This window comes from Cetorhinus maximus, chromosome 26 (genome assembly GCF_964194155.1).
Source record: "Cetorhinus maximus chromosome 26, sCetMax3.hap1.1, whole genome shotgun sequence".
In the NCBI taxonomy this organism is placed as follows: domain Eukaryota; kingdom Metazoa; phylum Chordata; class Chondrichthyes; order Lamniformes; family Cetorhinidae; genus Cetorhinus; species Cetorhinus maximus.
The window spans coordinates 22,946,164-22,970,345 of NC_135904.1; the positions used below are offsets into that span (position 1 = coordinate 22,946,164).

General features: G+C 40.6%; 1 protein-coding gene across 5 annotated transcripts in view; it reads right to left on the reverse strand.

Annotated features, from left to right (window-relative positions):
* Positions 1–24,182, reverse strand: part of unc13c (unc-13 homolog C (C. elegans)) — a 585,292-nt gene that overhangs the window by 511,774 nt on the left and 49,336 nt on the right. For all 5 annotated transcript variants that reach the window (XM_078530361.1, XM_078530365.1, XM_078530363.1 and 2 more), the window contains 3 exons: positions 23,365–23,482; positions 15,086–15,209; positions 2,008–2,081 (listed from right to left, as the gene is read on the reverse strand). In XM_078530361.1, the coding sequence (XP_078386487.1) occupies positions 2,008–2,081; positions 15,086–15,209; positions 23,365–23,482 (316 nt within the window). The remainder of the gene's footprint in view (positions 1–2,007; positions 2,082–15,085; positions 15,210–23,364; positions 23,483–24,182) is intronic.

Genomic DNA, 24,182 nt, shown 5'->3' on the forward strand with positions numbered 1-24,182 from the left:
CTGAGTTTTTCCAGCATTTTCTATGATTTGGAGTGTCTTGTTGTACAGAGCTGAAATGTGGGCCTTAGGAAATGGAGAATTTCAAAGGCTAGGAGTTGTGTAAAGTGGTTCTGGGTAAGGATGGAGTGGGTCAGCTGGAGAGAACTTAAAGGGCAATGAAGTAGTTCTCAGGGTCATGGGAGGGGAAAGATCGGGAGTGAATATCATCAAGAAAAGGCAACAAGTTTAGACTGGTCATATTCTAAGGCATGAAAACATGCTGAAGGGGGTAACTGAAGCAAGATTAGAAGGATGTAGACCTAGAAGAGAAAGAGAATGATGTTAGACAAATTGCAATTGAAAATGGGGAGCTCCAACAAGCAACTGAAAAAGGAAGCTAAGACCATGAGTGGTAGAGAATTGAGCAGAGCATCTTCCCTTAGACAGATCACTAGTACTCCAAAACATCAACCAGTAACTCATCTGTTAAGTATTGAAGTAAGGATAAGCAATACAGGGTATTTCATATCAAAGTCTTTATGGATTATACAATCAAAGTTTTCCAACTGCTATTTAGAAATATATTTCAGAAAAATTATTAAAACATTCATTAAGCCCAAGTTCATCATTTATGGTCATGCAGTCATTTCAATTTCCAGGAGACCAGAAAGATGAAACAAGCAATTAGGAAGAAAGCTGGAAAAACATATTAGCATTGATTACATTCTCCTGTAATTCTAGTGGGCAATGACATTTGCAAGGAGAACAGCAATGTTAGTGTTTGATCATTCTGTCTGATTTTCCTCTCTGCTTTTGGTCCAGGTGTTGTTTTACGCCTTGGCATGAAAGAAGGAAATCTATCCCATTGCGAGAGATGTTCTGGAGCACTCCAAGGCTCTAATCAGTATGCAGATAGTGAGAGGGACATGAATTAAACTACATGGCTCAGATTAGCAGGTTGCTGAAATATTGAGACACATCATAATTTTTGCAAGAAAATTCCTGCAATTAATTCGTCACCACATAAATGAAGATACCACTATATGTACAGCAAACAAAACAAAAGTTGATAGAACTTTTAATTGGTGACAACGCATTTATTGCCCTGAGATATTTTCATCTTATCTGTTTGGGTATTTTATGGCTTGCGAAGTAAGACAAATAAAAGAAAAAAAAAAATCAATTAAACTGGTAATTTGAGACCACGAACCTGAATGGTCAGCCCCGTTTGACCTTCAGAACTATTTAGACTATTAGAGGTTCAGAGAATCATGCACATGGAAGAGAGGCAAGAAATAAAGATGGAAAATTTTTAAAAAGCTAAAATAATAATGGATTTGAGAGAAAATGGGCTAAGACAGACAAGAAACAAGCAGGTTATGATTTTAAAACTTCTGTTCAGGATTTTTCACTATTACTCATAATAATGCTACTTCTGTTATTACCAGTAGTTTTTTTTTTAAGTATCAAGATGTAACAGTAGCCTACAAATAATAATAAAGTTGAGCAGCTGAAAATATTAAAATGGATGCTTATGTTTAGACTTTAAAGCCAGTTTTGCATTACAGTATGTTTACCATAGCCACAGCAGAAGAGCTGGTCGTCATATGTACTGAGGGAAATGCTCTCTCTGGAGGTACTGAGACCAGCTATACAGACATTTTCACCAGATCATTTGAGGACAATAATACCGCTTTAAAATGCGAAATACTGCTGGACACAGAAACCTGAGAGGGTTTCCTGACCATTCATAGGTACAGATCTTCCTCTGCATTGGCAGAAAGTCCAGCAGCCGGCAAAGCAATTATTTTTTTCTCCCCAAACAAAGCAATCATGTGCAAGCACATCTGTTTGTTTTTCTGGTAAGTCATCCTTCAATAGAGATAGAACCTTGGCATAGTCCACTGCACAAATAATAAATATGCCATTACTTATTTCCTTTCACATACAGGAATGTTAGGAATTACGTAAATCCATGCTTCTACACTTCAAGTAATGTGATCACTACGCGTAATAAAAGATGCATACCTGCTCAGTTTCCAGTTGTGCATTTATACTTCGAAGACGTTCTATTAAGTACTGAGCCTCATCCTCTGGGATTTCTGAGAAATAAAACAAGAATCACACTTCCATAAATGAAAATAATTACACTACTGCACAAACTAGCTATGAAGTGTTACTAAGCCTAATGCGGACACCAATTAATATCAATAGAAAACTCAAATTCCTCAGAGATTATCCATCAGCATCCACCATTTGATGTCCAAATATTAAGGAAAATATATTATCCATAATACTCTGCCAAATTATTAATGCCATGATAATCACTGTAAATTTAAATCAGTCTGGATTGGAACGTTAAACCTCTGTAATTTTGCCAAACTGTAGGAGGTGTGCGGAAGCAAGATAAACAAATCTCCTAATTGTCCTCATGCATGTTGTCACTTTTGAATCTGGACAGGTTAGCTCACTTCTAAGCCTTTTGTAGCTCACAAATGTCCAGTAACTCTCAATGTTTAGTCCAACTCTCCAGACTTTGTGGCAATAACATCTACCCCAAAGAACTCTAGGACTTGCATCTACTTTATGTTGAAGTCTTTGATTTTGAAAAGGTTATCTTTGTTGGAGATTACATTTTCTAATGTTTTCTTTTATGTATACTTGTAGAAAGGAATCATTCAGAACTGACTATTTGTTATTAATCCTCAGTTTTAAGCCCTTAACATTTTTGGGGGATTTTCAACTTTTTTCTGACTGCACCATTATTTTTGCATTGCTGAAAATGTTTTATTGTTGTGTCTCTGCACCTTTTAACATTCTTATATACATTCCAATGAGCCACCTGCATTTATCCCTGCAGGAATTGTAGGGATAATTTATCTTACCTCATTTTAAATTTGATTGTTATACAATTTAGAGTCAAGCATGTTTATTCTAAGCTGGTTAGTTTAGAATATATAATACTCAATATTGCACCTTTGAAGAGTTTCCACTTTTGTCCTAATTGTGTGCTGTTGGATGACCCACCTAATATATTTGTTTTCATACCTTCCTCATTTCCTAAATTTAGTAGTGTTAAATTATACTGACTCTGGTCTTAAATATATCCAACTCCAAGATCAAGTTGATCTTGGATCACTCTGTAGTGGTGTCCTCCAAGTGTGCTATTACCTCAATTTCCAGTATGTTGTCTGGGCCACCAATGAATACCAGGTCAGGAGTTCATAAGAAATAGGAGCAGGCCATTCAGCCCCTCAAGCCTTCCCCGTCATTCAATAAAGATCATGGCTGATCTACTCCAGGCCTCAATTCCTCTTTCGTGCCAGCTCCTCTCAACTGATATTGATATTTCAAAAATCTATATACCTCCTCTTTAACCTGCTGCGGTTCCCTTCACCATGAAGTCAATGCAATTGCATTACATTTACCAATTCTGACTTTAAACCACATGTGCTTTCTCAGTTAATATTTGGTTGATTGAAGTTTCTCACTAAAATAATTTTCCATTATTGACAATTTCTAACTCAAAACTTCTCAGTAGAAATTTGACTCGGGCAGTGGCACAAAACGGGAGATAACGGATCAGCCACTTGTTATACACTATGCCCGATATTCAGTTCCACTTCAGGCAACGGGTGGCCAATCTGATATCACCTGCCTTGCACACTTCCTGAGACAAGTATCCAACCCTGCCATCTTCGAATATTTTTTACTGTTGATATGCTTTAGATTTTAAAATACAATATTCATCCAGGTAATTTCATGTTTCCATGATTTAGAACATTTTGTTGCACAGGGCTGAAGAGCGGACCTTGAAAAAAAAGTGGACAAGAGTTGAAATATGGTCCTGGACAAGGATGGAGCAGGTCAGTCGGAGAGAAAGCAAGAGCAATGAACAAGATTGTGAGATTGTTAGTGACTATCATTAACAAAAGGCAACAAGGCTATACTGGACATGTTCTAAGACATGAAAGCTTTCTGAAGGAGGTAACGGAAGGAAGATTAGAGGAATGTAGGCCAAGAGGGAGAAAAAGATTGGTGTTAGAAAAGTTGAAATTGAAAATGGGGGGAGGGGGGCTCTACAAGCAACAGAAGAGGGAAAATGCAAGACCATGATGTGCAGAGAAATGAGCAGAGGAGCTGCCCTTAGGCAGATCACAATGTATTATTCCAACTGTCACTAACTGAAATAATGGTACTGTTAAAGAAACAGATCAGTAGCTGCACATAATCAATAGATGATGGTGTCAGCCCAATTCCTTATTGTGGTCTGGTAAGGCAAAACAAATCTCCAAACATGAGAGTGTATGTAGCCTCCATCACATGAATACTGGCTGAATTTCAATGTTTGTGCAGCACCAAGTAGGCACCAAGCTCTCAAATAGTCAGGCAAACTACCTGGGAGACCACTGTGCATCATATAACAGTAATACTGCAATGTGTACAAAGTTGATGCAACTCTGTTAAACTGAACCTGGACCAAGGGTGCTGCAGGAACACTGCCAATTTTATATGGTTAAGACATCAAAACTATATAGCAGGGCAGCCAAATATGTATTACCACTGCTACATCAGGCATATGCAGTGTAAGCAATGCATGACTGTTCATTCATGCAAAGGTAAACCACAAATATATTTTGCAAGTACATACAATTCAAAAGGCTGGGATTTTATTTGTTCATCATTCAAACATCCCAAAGGTTTAATTTAATTCTAGCTAGCCAAAAATGTTTCAATAAAAAGCTGTGCAAAAAGTTAGAAAATGGAAGATAAGTAGTTTAGATTCAACTACTTCTCACAGAATTCCCCACACCATAAAATCATTCCGTTTCTGAAAAGATTGAAGGAAGTAAGTCACCATGCCAAATTTAATCGCTGCAGTCAGTTAAAAAGATACATTAAATCTGTAACAAACAGCGACAGCAACCATTTTGATGGTTACGGTTGCTAATAAATGCCAGCATTGATTTTAGTAATGATTGGAATTCTCATTTATGGTGGAAACAACCTCAAGAGTGGTGCTAACAGCCTCATGGTAGGTATGTGGTAAATGTTGGCTTATTTACTGCAGTAGTAGTTCAGCAAGTTACAGCTTCAGTTCCATATCCCAGGACTCTGCATGGTTTCGCATTTACGTATTCTGAGTTCTATACTACTGAGACAGAGGGCTCATTCAGTCCCTGGCTGTGCTTTGTTACCTCTTCTCAGCTGGGTGACCATTTGGCTTAAGTATTTTCAGGCAATGGAGGTCAGAACTAATCTTCTGGGGATCTTATGCCTTATGGCAATCCAGTGATTCCCTACTGGAAAGGGCAGGTATACGTAAAATGCACTGGCAAGGTTCAGTTCACTGTGATTTGTTCATAAACACTCTCTAAACCTGCAAATGAGGGGCCTAATGACCAAGTTACCAATGAGTTACTAGGCTGGAGTCAAAAAGTTGTGGGTTTCAGTCCTATTATTTTGAATATGAGGTTTTATCAGATGGTTATGTTTTAAACCGTCTCTTTCAATTTAAGGTAAAACTATTCTGCCCGGCGATAAGCCAATGTGACTTGGTTAGCATGGGGATGGGAACACAGGTCAAGTCCTATTGACATCCACCTGCCAGGTTTAACAACTGAACACAAAGGGAGAGGCAGCTGTTCTTGCTATTGCAGTCTTACTGTCTCAAAGACTTTGGACAGTGTGTGTCCTGGAGGGAGATAGGGATAGCAGCTACTGCAGTAAGGAGAGGGGAAAAAAGACTGTTTCTCTGTTAGCTACCAGACAGAATATGGAAAGAGATGGAACCCCTGGAAAGGCTCGAGTGCGTTAAAACACTAATAAGAAAAGTATTCTGCAGTTTAGCGTATTAGTTACCTACTAAATAATGCTTAGTCATAATTGATTTTAGTTTGTTTGTTACAGTAAAAGTTTTAAAACATGAAATCTTGTTGTGTGATCCTTCATGAGTCAGCCACCAGGAATTCAAACCTTTTCTTTTGAAAAAGTTATTGGTCCCTATGGAGATCGTAACGCTATACCAGAGACTTAGCACAAAATCTAGGTTAACATCCGATACAATACCGGGGGGGGGAGGGTGGCTGCTGCACTCACAGGTACGTTCTTTCGATAGGATGTTAAACCAAGGACCCACCTGCTTTTTCAGATGGGCACAAAAGATTCCTTGGCACTATTTTGAAGAAGAGCAGTGGAATTCTCGTCAGTCAATATTTATCCCTTAATGAATATCACCAAAAAAAAAATTATCTGATTATCACACTGACCAAGCATTTCCTACATTATAACATTAAATACACATTAAAAGTACTTCATGGCTGTAAAGCAGGCTGGGATATCCTGAAATGGTGAAAGACACAATATTAATGCATTTCTTCCTACTGGAGACCATGAAGGAACAGGAATAGGTCATGCAGAGGCTGGGAATTGTGCAATGAGTAACTCACTCCCCGAAGCCTGTCTATCATCTACAAGGCATGTCAGGATGGAACGCTTTCCAATTGCCTGGATGAGTTCAGCCCCAACAACACTAAAGATGCTCGACACTATCCAAGACAAAGCAGCCCATTTGATTGACACCCCACCAACCACCTTAAACATTCATTCCCTCCTCCACCACCAACACATAGTGGCAACAGTGTGTACCATCTATAACTCACCAAGGCTCCTTGACAGCAGCTTCCAAACCCAGGGCCTCTACTACACCAAAGGACAAAAGCAGCAGATCCATGGGAACACCATCACCTAAAGGCTCCCCTCTAAATCACACACCAGAACTATATGACTGTTCCTTCACTGTTGTTGGGTCAAAGTCCTGGAACTCCCTTTCTAACAGCACTGTGGGTGTATCTACATCACATGGAATGTAGTGGGTCAAGAGGGTAGCTTACCACCACCTTCTCAAGGGCAATTAGGGGTGGGCAATAAATGCTGGACTAGCCGGTGATGCTCACAGCCCATGAACAATTTTTTTAAAATTAAAATATTTTGTGTTTGTTACATTCACACCTGATTAACTTGAATCAATCTCTATAATAATGGGTGCTTATGTATTTAGTGTTTAAAAAATCTGCCATTGATTACAGAACCTGCATTTGCAGAGAGAAAGGATGATAGGTGGAATGAATTGGAGAAATGGGAACCATAGGCCAGTTAGCCTTCCATTATCAGTAGGCAAATGCTAGAATCTATGATGAGGGATGTGATAACAGAGCATTTAGAAAATCAGAATACAATTAAGGAGAGCCTATGTAAATTTATGAAAGGGAAATCACGTTTGACAAATATGTTACAATCATTTGAGGATGGAACTAGTAACAGTTGAGGATTGAAGGGGAAAACCAGTGGATTAGTGTGTTTGGGTTTTCAAAAAGTATTTAATAAGATGTCACAAAGGATATTTGATGAAATTAGGACTTATAGAATTGGGAGTAACATATTCACATGGATTGAGGGTTGGTTAATGGGCAGAAAACAAAGAAGAAATAAACAGGACAATTTCAAAATGGCAGGCTGTAACCAGTGGAGTACCTCAAGGATCAGCACTTGGGCCTCAGCTATTTGCAATCTATATTACTGACTTCGATGAAGGGACTTGGGGTAATGAATCCAAGTTTGCTGATGATACAAATTTAGGTGGGAAAGTAAGTGGAGAGGGGAAAGTAAGGTTGGGTGAGTGAGCAAGAGCGTGGCAAATGGAATACAATGTGGCAAAGTGCAAAATTATCCATTTTGGCAGGCAAAATAAAAAAGCAGAATGTTTTGAATGGAGAGACCCCGGGAAATCTTGGTATTCAGAGGGGCCTTGGCTTCCGTGTACTTGAATCACAGGAAATTAGCATGTAGATCCAGAAAGCAATTAGGAAGGCAAATGGTATGTTACCTTTTGTTGCAAATGGATACGGGGTATTGCTGAGACCACATCTGGGGTACAGTGTGCAGTTTTAGTTTCCTTGCCTAAATAAGGGCATCATCGTCCCACGGGGAGTGCTATGAAGGTTCACTAGGCTGATTCCGGGATGAGAACACTGTCCTTTCAGGAGATATTGAGCAGACTAAGTCTATATTCCCTGGAGTTTAGAACGATGAGAGGTGATATAATTGAAATATATAAAATTCGACACAGTAAATGCTGAGAAAATATTTCTCCTAACTGTGGAATCTAGAACACAGGGTTACAGCATCAGAAGGGGTGTGCCATTTGTGAACGCTAGGTATGCAGGCCATATGCCCAAAGATTGGCAGATCATGTTAAACAGCATGTCCCTTCCACTATTCACAATGGGCAAGGTACAGACTGTATCCAACCAGCCTGTGCTTGCAAAACTCAAAATACAGTGTCCAACACTAGATGCAATTCCGTGGTTGGAAAGAATTTGCTAAATAATCCGTGAGCTAAGAATTACACTGACAACCAATATAAAGAGTGTCAGTCAGGCTTGCAGTGTGATGCATTTGCGTATACAGAAAGAACATATACACACATTGCAAATGTTCCAGCTAAACAAAGTAAGTGACAGCTATTCACTGGTTCATTCCTACGGGCAACAGCTTGACCAATCAGAATCAAGCTGCCTGGTTAAATTTCAAATAATGCTTGACAGTTAACTGTCAGTCACCAGCAACTGGTGCAGTGTCCATGGCAACACCTCTACCAGAGTTCACTTGCCAACCAATCAGCACATTCTTCTCATATAATACAAACTGACGTTCCCTTTACATTTGATATCCTTGCCAATTGTCGAGTGCAAGACGAAAAGCTTCAACAAAAAAGGTCTCTTTTTTTCAGCAATACTCAAATCGTTTTATCTTTCTGAACTTGCATAGTCAAGTTTATTTTTGTTTGTTCAAAACCCGTGAACCCTTGTGGCTTTATTCACGTAGTAAGCATTTCGAATCTCAAACTTCATCTACTTTAAACAAAATGTCATTGGTTCCTAGCCAGATCTCCCCCTCACGACCCAGGGTCTGCCCATGGATCATAACAGCCTACATCTGCTCCTATTCTCATCGTTCTTAATAGGTAAGGAAAGAAAGAAAAGTAAAGAGGAGGTATTGATGTAGTTGATGGCAATCCAGTAAAGGGGCTCCCAGCTGTAGTCCCAATTCATGGCCTTTGTCACACAGATTTTGACTATCATTCCACATAAATGGTCAATTCACAAGCTCATTTCAGAAATTGATAAGCAACTCACACTCTGTATTGAAGATTCTTGGTTCCTTCCCAGCTATATGTAGGAGCAAGATTAAACACAAACTTTTACCCAGGTGGGGAGTCAAATTCACCTAACACTACCATCAGTCTTTTCCAAACAAAGAAGTTTCAAAAACTAAAAAGACCAATAAGTTAGAAATGTTGGAGAATATTTAGAAGTCACCTTGTTTAAGTAATATGCTTCACTAATGTGGAGAAGCAAGGTGTGTAAGAATACAGATAAAGATCACAAGGATAAGGCTGATCATTTTAACTGCCTGAGTGGTAGTAATCTAAGAGTTGGGTCAGTCAGTTACTGCCCCATTTACTCAATGACTAGAGGACCTATCAGCTTGGGTAGAGTCTTGAGGGGCAGACAGAAAGCCTCCGTTCCTGCCGGTTTCAGGTGCTAGGCTATTAAATTGGAGCACCATGATAAAAATTGCGATTGAAGTCCTATGTATATGTTTAAATCGGAAGAATCTGTTCCACCAACATTCCATCCATTCCTACCAGCCTTGAATTACATAAACAGCACTTAGGGGTATGACTGCAAGTGTTTCTTAAAATGAGCACAAGAAATGTTAACCTTTTGTTTTGGTGGAGCCGGAAGAGAAGGTCCCACAAAATTATTCCAGCCTGCTGCCCAACCTTTTGTGCATCTTGCCCTTCCCCCTCACCAACCACCACCCTGGCACTAGTCAACCAGTTCTGCAAAAAATGCCAGCCAAATCTCTCACCATCCTCTAACCAGCAAACTGCTTTGGATTACAAGCCACATGCAAATCAAACTCAACCTTCATGCTGGCTAAAACATAAGAACATAAGAAATAGGGACAGGAGAAGACCATTCGGCCCCTCGAGCCTGCTCACCATTCAATATTATGGCTGATCATCTTGTATTTTGATTTCCACATTCCCTTCTAACCCCGATAACCTTCGATTCCCTTGCCTAACAAGAATCTATCTACCTCTGCCTTAAAAATATTCAATGACGTGTTTCTCACGTGCCGGTGCAGACTCGATGGGCCGAAGGGCCTCTTCTGCACAGTGATTCTGTGACCCCACTTCCACCAGCTTCTGAGGCAGGGAGTTCCAAAGTCTCACAATCCGCAGAAAATTTCTTTCCTCATCTCTGTCCTAAAAAGGCGACCCCCTAATTTTAAAACAGTGCCCCCTAGTTCTGGACTCACCCACAAGAGAAAACATCCTTTCAACCTTGTCAAGGCCATTCAGGATTTTGTATACTTCAGTCAAATCACCCGTCACTTTTCCAAACTCCAGTGGAAACAAGCCCAATCTGTTCAACCTTTCCTCATAAGATAACCCAGGTATCAATCTAGTAAACCTCCTCTGAACCACCTCCAATGCATTTACATCCTTCCTTAAATAAGGAGACTAAAACTGCACACAGTATTCGAGGTGTGGTCTCACCAATGCCCTGTATAACTGAAAGATAACATACTTGCATGGTCAATCTTTCTTGTAATAAAGGACGGTATTCCATTAGCCTTATTAATTACTTGCTGTACCTGCATACTCACTTTTTGTAACTCATGTCCTAGAACATCTAGATCCCTCCGCACCTTAGAATTATGTAGCCGTTCTCCATTTAAATAATAGTCTGCTTTTTTTTCCTTCCTGCCAAAGTAAACAATTTCACATTTTCCCACATTAAACTCCATTTGCCAGATCTTTGCCCACTCACTCAACCTATATCCATCTGCAACCTCATGTTCTCTTCAAAACATACTTTCCTACCTATCGTTGTGTCATCTGCAAATTTAGCTACCATGTCTTCACTCCCCTCATCTAAGTCATTGATGTAAATCATAAAAAGTTGAGGCCCCAGTACAGTACCTGTGGGACTCCACTCGTCACATTCTGCCAATCAGAAAAAGACCGATTTATGCATACACTCTGCTTTCTGTCAGCCAGCCAATCTTCTATCCATGCTAATATGTTACCCACTACACCATGCGCTTTATTTTCTGTAATAATCTTTGATGTGGCACCCTATCAAATCTTATAATGTTCGCCAGGACTGGGAGTCAGGGAGGTGAATTGGTTGAAGGGTGCCGTTGACGATGCACATTGTTGAGTTGAGTTGCACATCACTAGGTTTGGTGTGGGCAGATTGGTACCATACTGGTGCACAGTGTTCTGCATTCGAGTATATGATGGCAAGAGCAGAGGTCCTTAGGGTCTAGGCTTGTGATTCCCATGGGTTGCAAATGGATCAGCATTTTCATCGCACCACCTGTCAGTACCCAGCCTTCATCGGGGAAGCCAATGGTCCTCCAAGCAAACCAAATTCAACAAGTCTGCACTTGAAGAATCCCAGTATCATGGAATCAAAAACTGGCCTGTCACACTCAGTATCAAACGCTTCAGTCAACATTCTAGACTCCTCCACCACCATCCCGCTGGCTGGGCAGACATCAGAGACGACAGTGGCAGAGTGATATAAAATGAGGAGGGAGGAGCCCAGGGAATCCTCAACACTGATCTCATGAAGTCTCATAGCATCATGTCAAATGTGTGAAAGGAAACTTCTTACTTAATATTACATTCTTCCCACCCTCAGCTGATGAATCAGTGCTCCTCCATATTGAACACCACTTAGAAGAAGCCCTGAAGGTAGTAAGGGCACAGAATGAATTCCCCCAACCAGAGTACAATGTCTATAACAAACAAAGACTCGGTAACACCACTACTGGCCAAGTTGACCGTGTCCTGAAGAACATATATATGCCAGACTGGGCCTTTGGCAGGTGGCACGAGAATCAACAAGAGGGAAAAACCTACTTGGTTCATTCTCACCAATCTGCTGGTCACAAATGCATCTGTCCATGACAGTATTGGTAAGAATGACCACAATGCATCCCACATGAAGACAAAGTCCCATCATCTAACCGAGGACACCCTCTATCATACTGTGTATGACTACCACTGTGCTAAATGGGCTATATTCAGAGCAGATCCAGCAGCTCAAAACTAAACATCCATGAGCCAGATGCACCAAGTGAATCTTAGACTCCTCCTGAGATCTCCACCGTCACAAATGTCAGTCTTCAGACAATTCGGTGCATAGTAGCAACAGTGTACCATCTACAAGATGCATTGCAGCAACTCGCCAAGTTTTCTTCGACAGTATCTTCCAAACCCATATGATCACCACCATGTAGAAGAACAATGGAAACAAGATGATGGAACTTGCAGGTGGTGGCATTCCCAAGTCACACACCATCCTGATTTGGAAATATATCACTGTTAAATCCTGGAACTCCCTACCTATGGGTGTACCCATGCCCCATGGACTGCAGTGATTCAAGATGGCATCCCACCATTATCTTCTCAAAGGCAATTAGGGATGGGCAATAAATGTGAGCCTTGCCAACACCATTCACATCCCATGATTGAAGATGCAGAAACTTGTTACACATGCTCATCTAAATGAGAATTAAAGCACCTTATTGATTCATGTCTGGCCTCTGCTCACCAACTATTTGCTTGTACCACCTTCAGTGATTTAAGACAGCGCAAAAGACAGGAATATTGGTTGAAGTCACAGGGGGCTACTTTTTAGGAACCTGGTTAGTTTATTGTATAAATTAGATATAGGAATGTTTGAGAAATTCCCATAACAGCAAGACACTTGTGTTTTCAGGAGAGACTGACACTACTGAACCATGAAGTTATCTGCATAAACCTAAATTTATGAAAATATTATTGAACATTTTTTTAAAAAACTTTGTTGGAGTAAATTGAGAGTTACCCTACAGAGACCAAGAACAGTTGCTCTTGGTAAAAAGGAAAAAAAAATGTTTAAAATGGTATGAAATGCTAAGTGTTATAGTTATAAAGAATATTTAATTTTTTTTTAGAGCAAGTTCAATGTTTGATGAAAGGATGTTCATGTTTCAAATTCATAAAATCAAGTCATTATGAAGTGTTAAGGGGATAGGTAAAAATATTTTCCATTTTAGTACTCGGAACACACCCTGGAGTGCAGATCAGCCAGCCCTGCAACCCTAGGCTATCATTTTCTAATCCCTTAAATTAATACATGGAAAATCATAGGCTGGGAATGCAACAATTTCCTGATATTCACCCCAGCCATGCACTGGAAACATCAAAATGGAAAGTCTCCCTTAGTTATTTGCTCGTTCCGAAAGGCATCTTCATCTTTAAATTCCAATCTCTCAGGAAGGAGCACACAAATGCTGAAATAGCTATGCTACTGTGGTGGAAGCACACTCATGCATTTTAAATAAGTTAGTGCCACTGCTAGAACAGCAAGGAGAAGGAATTCAGACGAACACCTTAAATGTCCAGAAGCACCATGGAGCATGCTACATAAAATTCCATTGCCCTTGTGTTTCCTGCCCTGTGGAGTTTCAGTATTCTCATGATTCTTTCTCGTCAGTCCCAATCACCACGTGTTGCAAAATAAATCTTTAATGAAAGAGCCAAGACAAAATGTAGAAACAGATAGCACACAGTGATCAGGGTTGCAAACTCATTTGTGGATTTAAGTAGCTTAACCACATATGATTTAAAGAGCCTAGGTGTCAAAATGGGATGCTAGCATTCGGGCATTCACCAGGTTTGTTCAAAATTTCTATTACCACCATTTTACAGGTGGTGTTCATTTGCTTAAAATAGCAGAGAAAGTCATTTTAGCCAACTAATAAGCATTCAGATGCTAGTTGTAGCCCTGAAGAGTCCTATGGCCTCAAAATGTTAACGCTATTTCTCCCTCTACAGATGCTGCCAGGCCTGCTGAGTTTTTCTGACATTTCCGGTTTTTATTTCAGATGCTAGTTTTCCCTGGTGTAATTCCAGGATTCATGTATTTGGATAATCATGAGAAGTTCCATTACTGAATAAAAGACTGATAAACCCATGCTCAGAATTGGACATACAACCCCACAGTACAAGACTCAAGGGCTGCTTTATAATTTGAACTCAAACCCCAAGAAAACAAACCACTTTTAATTATATGCCAAACCTACACACAGTGCATGCACCCTTTAACCAAATAGAGTCAACAGTCCAGAAACAGATCATTCAAGCCAACTGGTCTATGCCAGCATTTATCTTCCACATGGGCCTCCTCCCATCCCTCTTCGTGTAATCCTATCACCATATCCTACTACTCCTTTCTTCCTCATATGCTTAGCTAGCTTCCTTTACATGTATCCATTCTATTTTCCTCAACTACACCTTGTAGTGACTAGTTCCGCATTCTTTAATGAGTAAGAAGCTTCTCCCGAGTTCCCTATCGGATTTATTAGCGACTATTTTAAGTTTATGGAATCTGGTTTTCGACTCTCCCACCAGTTGAAACACTCTCTCTACGTTTATCCTTTCAAATCCTTTCATTATCTAAAAGATCTCTATAAGGTCATTCCTTAGCTTTTCCTGATAAATGTATCCTCTTAGTTCTGGTACCATTCTCGTGAATCTTTTTGCACCTTTTTATAATATGGATATCTGCACCATTCCCAAGTATTAGATAACCATGGTTCAATACAAGTTTAACAGGACTTCTTTGCTTTTCAATTCTATCCCTGTACAAGAGGAACTCCAGTGCTCGATTTGCCTCTTTTATTTTTATAAACAGCCTATTAATGCGTCACTACTTGTAGTGATTTGTCAATGTGTACCCCTAAGGTGCACTTGTTCCTCTCCCAATTTGGACTCTTATTATCCAATAAGTGGCTTTTTTATTCTTCCTCCCGAAATACGATCTATATTAAAATTTATTTGCCAATTACACGTCCATTCTGCAAGTTTATTTATGTCCCCGTCCTGTGTCAGCTACAGCAAACTGAGTTAGCCCAAGTTAATTTACCTCTTCCATTAATCAATTTTTAAAACAGGAAAACAAAACTCTTTACTTACCAGCAGGTAATTCAAAGTAGGTATCCAACAGGATTTCATGCAACGTTGGATTTTTTGCACCACAAATTTCATCTCCATTTGTAAGAACTTCAGAATTCAAAATCCACCAAATCCCAAGTCCTTCCTAATCAAATATATGTACAACAACTTTACAAATCAGGAGATTGTGAACTTCTCTTAAAAAAAAACTTATATAGGAAAAGCACAAGGAATCAGACTCATATATATGATGCTTTGGTGGTCAAATATATCTACATTACCTCAGTTATGCAAATTCACAGAAAAAATATTTTTTTGTAATCCTAAAGATGTTACAAGTGACATCTAAGAGCATATGAAAACTTACAATGAAGTGATGTAGGCCATTGAGGAACACCACAATTTCAGTAACCTTGAAGATCAAAGCTGCATTCATTTCTTTATTTAATCAGCAGTTACATTCCTTTGAGGGAATAAATCCTGTTTGCTCCATTGTATGTTTTGTTTAGTCAATGAAGCCAACCAAAATGGTAATTTCATCCTGGAACACATTACAGCATTTCTGGAAATTAGTTTCTCTATTTTTAGTTATAAATTTGCATGAGGTATTGTAGAATACATCTGACATTCTGAAAAAAGATGAAAACAACCGAATATTGTTGTTCAGAAAAAAAAAAACTTTGCTCAACCTTTATATTAGGCCATGTCAATCCAAAGCCATTTTTACAAAGATGATACACAGAGTTTTTCATGATGCGCAAACTATAAATTTCAGACACATGTTGTGCATGTCTATTTGTATGTGCATCTCAATTTATTAGCATTTAATTGTTAAATAACAGTATTAAATACTTCAGTCTGTAAATCTCTAGTTGGTTTGATGGCATGGTGCAAAAATACACTCAATTGAATAACCCCTCTAGTATCCACCTCAGTAGCAGAATGGCATAGAAAAAAGTAACAGGAACAGCAGCTTTGAGAAGGAAGATAGTACTAAAAACAATCCTAAACTGTAACAGAAAAAGTTCCAGAACCAGGTGGATAAAACCAGCTATCATAGCCAACATATCCATAAATACATTACATTTCGACTTATGAGGAAATATTCTTCCTTTGCACCAATGTAGGGAGCCTCACTCCAATGCAATGGCAAAGGTGTACTACACAGCAGAATGTGGAACATACATTCATTTTGCACTTTTCATGAGATCATGTAGAAGAAATCATTTTATAGGGTAAGGTAAAATGACACTTTCAGCCTCAAAATCAGTCATCGCAAATATAACCCAGCATGCAAGTTTTAAAAATTAAAAACCAACTCTAGTGGCCGAGTACATTTCTACTGTCACTGAATCTTTTTTTTTTTACAAAAGGGCCTACCTAGTCAGATTTTTAAATGTCACACCACTTGAGATTGGGATGGAATGATCCATGATGTGTTTCGAGTTCACGTACACCAACTTCCTTCCCATTTCAAAATGGCCCCAATAACCAAGGACGGTTACTATGGAAGGCAAGTCATTTTTTCCAAATTTAATGAGCTTTTCTCAAATTGAAGAAGCGACTGATGGGATAGACAAAAGGAATGTAATAGATGCTATTTAACTGGACCTTCAGGATGTATTCATTTGGTTAAGCGGACCATAGGAGGCTATTCACACAAGTTCAGGTCGTAAATTGTGAAGGGAAATGAAACAATATGGATAAAAAGTTGGGCAATGGGAAACAAAGAGTTATGGGTAAAGATATTGCTCAGATTGGAGACACTTTGACAGTGATCGCTCCTGAGAGTTGGCACTCTGCACACATCTGTCCTCAATTTATGATTTGAACTTGGACTTAGAAAGCACAAAATTAATATTTTCTGATATCAGAAACACAGGAGATTTCAGCCCATTGTAAAAAAAAACATCAGGACTAAATGCAGTTGCAATTAAATGCAGAGAATTGAAATGTGAGCTATTGCACTTTGGAAGGCAATAGGAGCATACATTGAATGGAATGACATTGAATGGCATAGATGAGCAGAGTCATTCAGCAGGGTTCAAATATATCATGCCCTGAAAGTGTTAAATAGCATTTTTGGATTTGATGTATGGGTAAATTGGTACAAACACAAAGAGGTTATGATAAATTTGCACAAGGTAATGGTTAAAATACACAGTTGGAAAGAAGTAGGAAGTTTTCAGCTCTATGGTTTCCCAACTCCTGCAATGTTAGCAGAAAGCAATATTTTCATTGCTCTTGGCATCACTGTAGAAACAGCTGCTACTGCAGCTTTTCATGCAAAATAAAAGTGGCATAAAAAAATACATTGATCACATGCAAGTACTCAAATCATTATTATGCATGTGCACTAAAACAGCAACAAAAGCTTAGATTTTTGTCATCCCCAAGTAATACATGACAAACAGATTAATCTTATTTGCATCTAGAACCACATGTGAATCCACTTTCATTTGAATAATAGTTAGGATTGTTGTCGTTTGAGTTTCAGGATCACAAATACCTGGAAAAACTGAAATACCTGGAAAACTGAAAAAAAAAACGTCAGGGAGATCGTCAGTCTCGAAGTAAGCTGGGTGAAGGATTTGTATTTGTGAATCTTCAGGAATCGCATGAGGTTGCTATTCAAGTCAAGCCACTTCCCTTTTGCTCCCATGACGAATCCGAAGAATTGCACTGACGTGTCAGTTCTATTATCTCGTCATTCAGATGTTGCTATTTGTGTTCTTTTTCGGCCCAAGCTTTCTCCAACGATTTGTTATTGTCTTCGAAACGTACTGTGACATCCACCACCGCTACTTCTCCGTCCTTGACGAGGACCAGGTCTGGCTTCCAGAGGGACTCGTCCTTCCTGAAGAGCCTCGGTTCCAGGTGAGATGTCCAGCCGTACCTGGCGATAAACTGGTGCAAAGCGGTCCAGGATTTTGTTATGTCTTTTGATCCGTGCATTTTTAACAAATGGACAGTTGCCGGAGATGCGAGCCAGTGATTCGAACGGGGTCTCACGTCGTCCGCAGGATTTGTTTATGAGTTGTCTGCCTCGGTTTAAGGTGGATCTTGTTGGGTAGAGATTGCACCACAGCAGTAAGCTGTTTATGAGTCTGGACTGTTTAATGTTAAAACAGGTTTTGAACCAGGAGTTTGAGGTGTAGTCATTGCCGTAGTACTTGATGCCCATTCCTTGGCATTGGAGTTCGGTCCACTTTAAATATTCAACCTCCCTCCAAGCCGCGTATCTATTGACGGGTTTGGGTCTGGACGTTTGGGTAGTATCCGTCCATCCCAAAGCGATACCAATTTCGTCCGCGCCATCTCCTTCATGTGTCCCTCTTAGACCTCCACTATCCTTGAGGGCTTCTTCGATTTCTGAGCATTTTGAGGTTCCTCAGGGAGTCGATTGTTTGTTTATTTTCAATACTGCTGAATTCAAACGAGGCCTTTATCACCGCGTCCGGTGAGCTCTCCAACGCCTCTAGTTTCCGGATAACGGCGGACGGAATCTGGACTTCAAGCCTCGGCATGGCTAGCCCTCCATTCCTGTTACTGCTGTATAGTAAACCATCCGTTGTATGCGGCGGAAGGTGTAGTATTTCTTTTGTTCCATTCTTGATATAGTGATTCAGTTTAACTAGTGTGTTCTGGGAGACCTCTGCGAGGATCAGGTGAAAATATATTCTGGGTATCATATGCGTTTTAAGGATTTCAATCCTTTGGATAGGCCGAAGAGCTGCCTTCTGGAAAGATTCTCTATCCACATACCGATTTTGGATCCCCATTGCTCCTCAGTTACCCCCACCCAGATGTCAATTCTGGCACCCAGATATTTCCCTGTCTCTCCTGGTGGTATGTAAGAGATCAGACCTTCTTTCAGCTGCCAGTTCGCTCTACTGCTGTACAGGAACGTCTTCCTTTTGTGGATGAAGTGGAAGCCCTTGGTCTTCCCGGCATTCATCTCCAATCCCGTCTTTTGGCAGAAGTCCTGTACAATGGCCAAGTTCTTGGTCATGCCGGCATGGGAGTCACTGAGCAGAGCAATGTTGTCAGCGAACGCCAGAGCTGAACAACACATCTTTGTTCCCCAAAAGGGCAAGTGGACGCCCAACTGCGCCTCTTGTAGGGTACAGATCAGAGGATCCATCACGATATTAAATAGTATAGGTGATAACGGGTCACCTTGTTTGACCCCTCTCATGATGTTAATGGGTTTTGTTCTTCCGTCTTTACTCTCTATGTACGTGTCTGTTTCCATATACAGATCTGTTATCATGTTTATGAATGATTTGGGCAGCCCCACTCTTTGCAGTGCTTTTATGAGCATTTTATGCCCTACGGAATCGAACGCCTTTGCCAGGTCCACAAAGACAACGGCCAGCTCTCTCCTGTTGCATTTCACCCCTTTCATGATATTACTGAGAATTGTTATGTTCTCATTGCAACCAGGAGTCGCCACCAGAAACCCTTTCTGCCTGGGGTTGATCTGGACCGCTTCACTTAAGCATTTGGCGATGATCTTAGTAAAGAGCCGTAATAAAATCGGGCCGATTGTTATTGGCCGCCAGTTGTCTATATTTTTAAGTTTTTCAGTATCGTCAGTCTTGGGAATGAGAACCGTACGACTCTTTTTCAGCATCCAAGGGATGGAACCAGACATGAGCCAGAGGGTGAAGAGGCGTGGAATCCTGTCTTCAAACTCCTCCTGGATGTCACTGATGTTTTCCCACTTCATCCCATCAGGACCTGCTGCCGTGTTCTTATCCATGCCATGTATTGCTTGTTTAACCGCCTCCTTACTTATGGGCTCTTCCAAAGAGTCGTAGCCTCTCGTTCCCTTGTATGGTGCAAACTTCTGTAGGTTTGCTTTATTATTGGGTTTGGAAAGTTTTTCTGTAAAACTCTCCTCTAGTTCAGCTTTGCTGAGTGGGCACAGTAGGGTGGATGGTGCACCCATGATTTGACGTGCAATTTTCCTTCTGTCCGTTTTATATAACAACTGTGTAGATTTAAAATGTGCCTTTTTAGCTGCCCATTTTTTCTTTGCCTTTGTATTTCTGCTTCCATCTTTTGGGCGAGCTACTGCATTCCTAGGCCACTTACCAGTTTGATCAACCTTCCTTTCATTCAGTATCGCATCTGTTATGCTTTCCACGAGGCCGATGACCAAGGCTCTCGTTTCGGGATCGTCGGTTACAATCGTCAGTTCCTCACCTGATTTCAGCTGGTCGTCCAGATCCCTGTACCCAGGGATACTGGCTGGGGGTCACACCTTCCTTGCTGTTCGGGGACCGATCCCTGGCACCATCTCTGCGTCCTCCCCCTTTTGTGGAGTTTCCATGTTTAATTGACTGCCACTTCTCCTCAAGAAATGCCTACCTTGAAGAAATTTTCACCCATCGTTTATTTCACCCCACCCCCACTAGAGTTATCTTGCTTGTCCTGCCCTCCACTCTTAATTAGCAGATTCTTTTAGATAATATCACCACCTTCAACACCTCTTTGTTCTTTTGTCTGTGACATCTTTTGGTTATCTCCTCCTATCACTGCTTGCCTGTCCCAACAACCCCCCTCCTTCTTCTTCCCCCACCCCCAAACCAGCTTATATTTCACCCCTTTCCTATTTCTACTTAGTCCTGTTGAAGGGTCATGAGGACTCGAAACGTTAACTTTGCTCTTCTCCGCCGATGCTGCCAGACCTACTGAATTTTTCCAGGTATTTCTGTTTTTGTTCAGGATCACAAGCTGGTTTTTAAAAAATCAATACAGTTTTAAACCAAAATTATCAAAAAACCTTGCATTTATAGAACACCTTACACAACCACAGACTGTATCAAAGCGGTTGCAACCAATGAAGTACTTACAAAACGTAGTCACTGTTGTAATGTTGGAAACACAGCTGCCAATTAACACACAGCAAGCTCCCACAAACAACAAAGTGATAATGACCCAATAATCTGTTTTTTTATTATGTTAATCGAGGGGTAAATATTTACCAGATGCACCAGGGATAACTCCCCTCTTCTTCTTTGAAATAATGCTGTGGGATCTTTAACACCCATCTGAGGGGGCATATGGGGCATCAGTTTAGTGGCGCATCTCAAAGATAGCACCACTGACAGTACTACATGCAAGTGTCAGCCCAGTTTTTTTGTGCTCAAGTCCTGAAGTTGGACTTGAATACATAAACTTTCTGGCTCAGAGGCAAGAACTCTACCAACTGATTCAGCAGCTGACACAAGGGACGGAATCTTCCGCCCTGTCCAGTGGCATACTTGGAGGCAGGGATGGCATTTAGTCAGGTGGGAGTGGCAGGTGAGCACCCCGACACTTTCCCGTCTCCGCCCCGATCAAGTTTGGGGCAGGTAGGTCCGTGGTTGAACTTCCCGCCCTGCCAGCAATTGAGACACTTAAGTGGACAATTAATGACCACTTAAGGGCCTCATCCCACTGCTGCTGGTATTAGCCCAGCTATGAGACAGCCTGTTACCATGCAGCGTGCACGACAAGTTCGCCTGTGTGGGCTGCTTGGCATCTCCCGGGGGTGGGAGGTCCTTCCTTCAAAGCCACTCCGTGCTTAATCAACGGACTTGGCATTGGGCGGGAGGGAGGGGGGCCCACTTTGCCCTTGCAGCCAACTCCCTCCCCTCCACCACCACTATTACTTACCTGCAGCCTCTGCGATCCCGGGTCTCTGGTGGGTAATTTTTTTCCTGCAACAGCCACTGTGGTGCTGCTGAGCCAAAGAGCTGCCAGCCTCTGATTGGCTGGCAGCTTTCAGTAGACCAAACTGCACGCCTGGGGTCTCGACTCCAGGGAAAGGCCGCACCACTGCCTGATTGGCTCGTTGTTTGGTGATCCTTCCTCAAAAGGAAGCAACGAGGGTCTCTCACTGGCTCTCCTGCCAGCAGGCGAGGCCATCGTCACCGCCAAAAGACTCTGCTCAAGGGGACAGATCAGACCCAAGATGTCAGGCTACATTCATATTAAGCTAATCAATGGTATTTTGCTACAAGCATATTTCATTGAATTATGCAATTTCTCAGTGAAACTAGGGCAGTTTAAGAAAAATCTGAAGTAGGCATAATTTAATACAATACTTGCCAGTTCTATTTCTATAAAAATGAAATAAAAAAGGTTTGTTGGTTTTTATTATACTTTACATGAAAGTAGCTGTAGAAATCAGAGAGATTATGAAGCTGAAGGTTAACGGATGTACATCACAAATTTAATAGGGACATTTGGATAATTTAGAGAAAATGCTAAAAATAAAGGCAAAATTATTGGAACTGGCAATTTTAGTTGGAAAAATGGATGACATTTCCCACCTCTCCAAAATAGATTAACAAGCAGAATTGATGAATGCAAATACGACAGAGAAAATTTTTCTTTATTAAAAAGCAGGGATCACTGATACAAATGGAACAAGGTGCACAATTTTGGAGTCCAGAAGGCACAAAACTCTCAGACTGTGTACTAACCCAGGCAGAGTTAGCTGATTGATGAGTGGTTCAAGAGGAGACTTAGCTTCAAAAGGCCATCTGCGACTTAGTGTGCCAGCTCTCCACAGACACTGCAATGCATCTGAAGCCTTTCCAGCAACCTACGAAAGGGCATCTCAGGGTTCAGCACCTTGCTGACCTTTTGAACCCCAAATACATGTTTTCCAACACAAAGAAAGGTTCCAAGATATGTGAAGAGTTTATTGAATGTATTTGTAGTGTGTACGTTTGGTTTGGGCAATTGTCTTGTGTGTCAAATATTTGTAATGCGCCAACTTGGATTACAAATAAAAAGGGAAGAATTTGGTGATGGGGACATTTAATTGGTCGGGAGGGTGCTAGCTAGGCACAATGAAAAGCTGCCAGCCTCTGGTTGGCCAGCAGTTCTCGGCAGGTGGAACATTCACTGCCCAGTTATTGCTCTCATAGACAGCAATACCATAATGATCAGATAATTTGTTTTTGTGATGTTGATACTTATATAAATATTGACCAGGGCACAAGGGATAACTCCCCTGCCCTTCTTCAGGATCTTTTACATCCACCTGGGAGGGAAGGCAAAAAACAGCACTTCCAAAAGTGCAGCATTCATGCAATACAGAGTCGGAATACCAGTCTTGATTTTTGTGCTCAACTCCTAGGGTGGGATTTTCCCACCCCGCCAAAAGTCAGTGGATTTCTGGCTCGGCCACCACAATGTGACCCAAAAATCCCAGCCCTAGAGTGGGACTAGAACCCATAACCTCAAAAATTAATCATTCCTTAAATCAGGTTAAAATAAAAAATTTAAAAAAAACTTACCTCCATTGCGTGTTCAATTTTTTTGAGTGGAATCCATACAGTGCCCAGGAGCGTGTCCCATATCAAGCCTTTGTCCCATACTTCAACAACAAGACCTTTCCTTAAATCATTTATTTCGCTGTAAGAAAAATACAGTTTTCTTAAATTCAGTGCATGTAACGCAGGTCATATTTGTAATTATTGCACATTAATTGGCCAGTTGCCTTTTGAAAGGCAGAAAGCACAGACTCAAACAACAAATACTCGAGTGTTAATAATGCTGGAAAGTCTCTTGTTACAAGGAACAGGTTCAGACAAAATTAATCTGTGATATCCCCAATTAGACTATAAAGAAAAATAATGAAGGAAGATTTCTCATATCTATTGCTAAGATGAATCACATTTAGGAAAATTTAAATAAAATAAATAGGTTACATAATAATTGGCTTAATTATCATGTAGCCTAATCATCCATCAATATCCAATTGTACTTAGTTTTTCAAAACTTTAATACAATGACTGAGGGAAGTGTTTTCTGTATTGAGACCCAGCATCAGGGCATGTGTGATGTGTTGTTGCAGTGATGGATTAAATTATGTGATCATTTGGTATTTACTTCAGGGGCTATCCTCAAAGCCAGTTTTGGCCCGGTTTACTATTCCAGGGAAAACTAACAATCAAGCTGGAGGCAAGAATTTTAGCTGGCACTTTCAAACCTCAGACGAGGAAGGAAATTGACAGGGTAGAGGCACTTTTGGGAGCCAGGCCAATTGTAGTCAATTGAAGGACCTCAGTACAACGCCAATCTGCATTCTATTGTGGAGAAGTCTCCCTAGCAG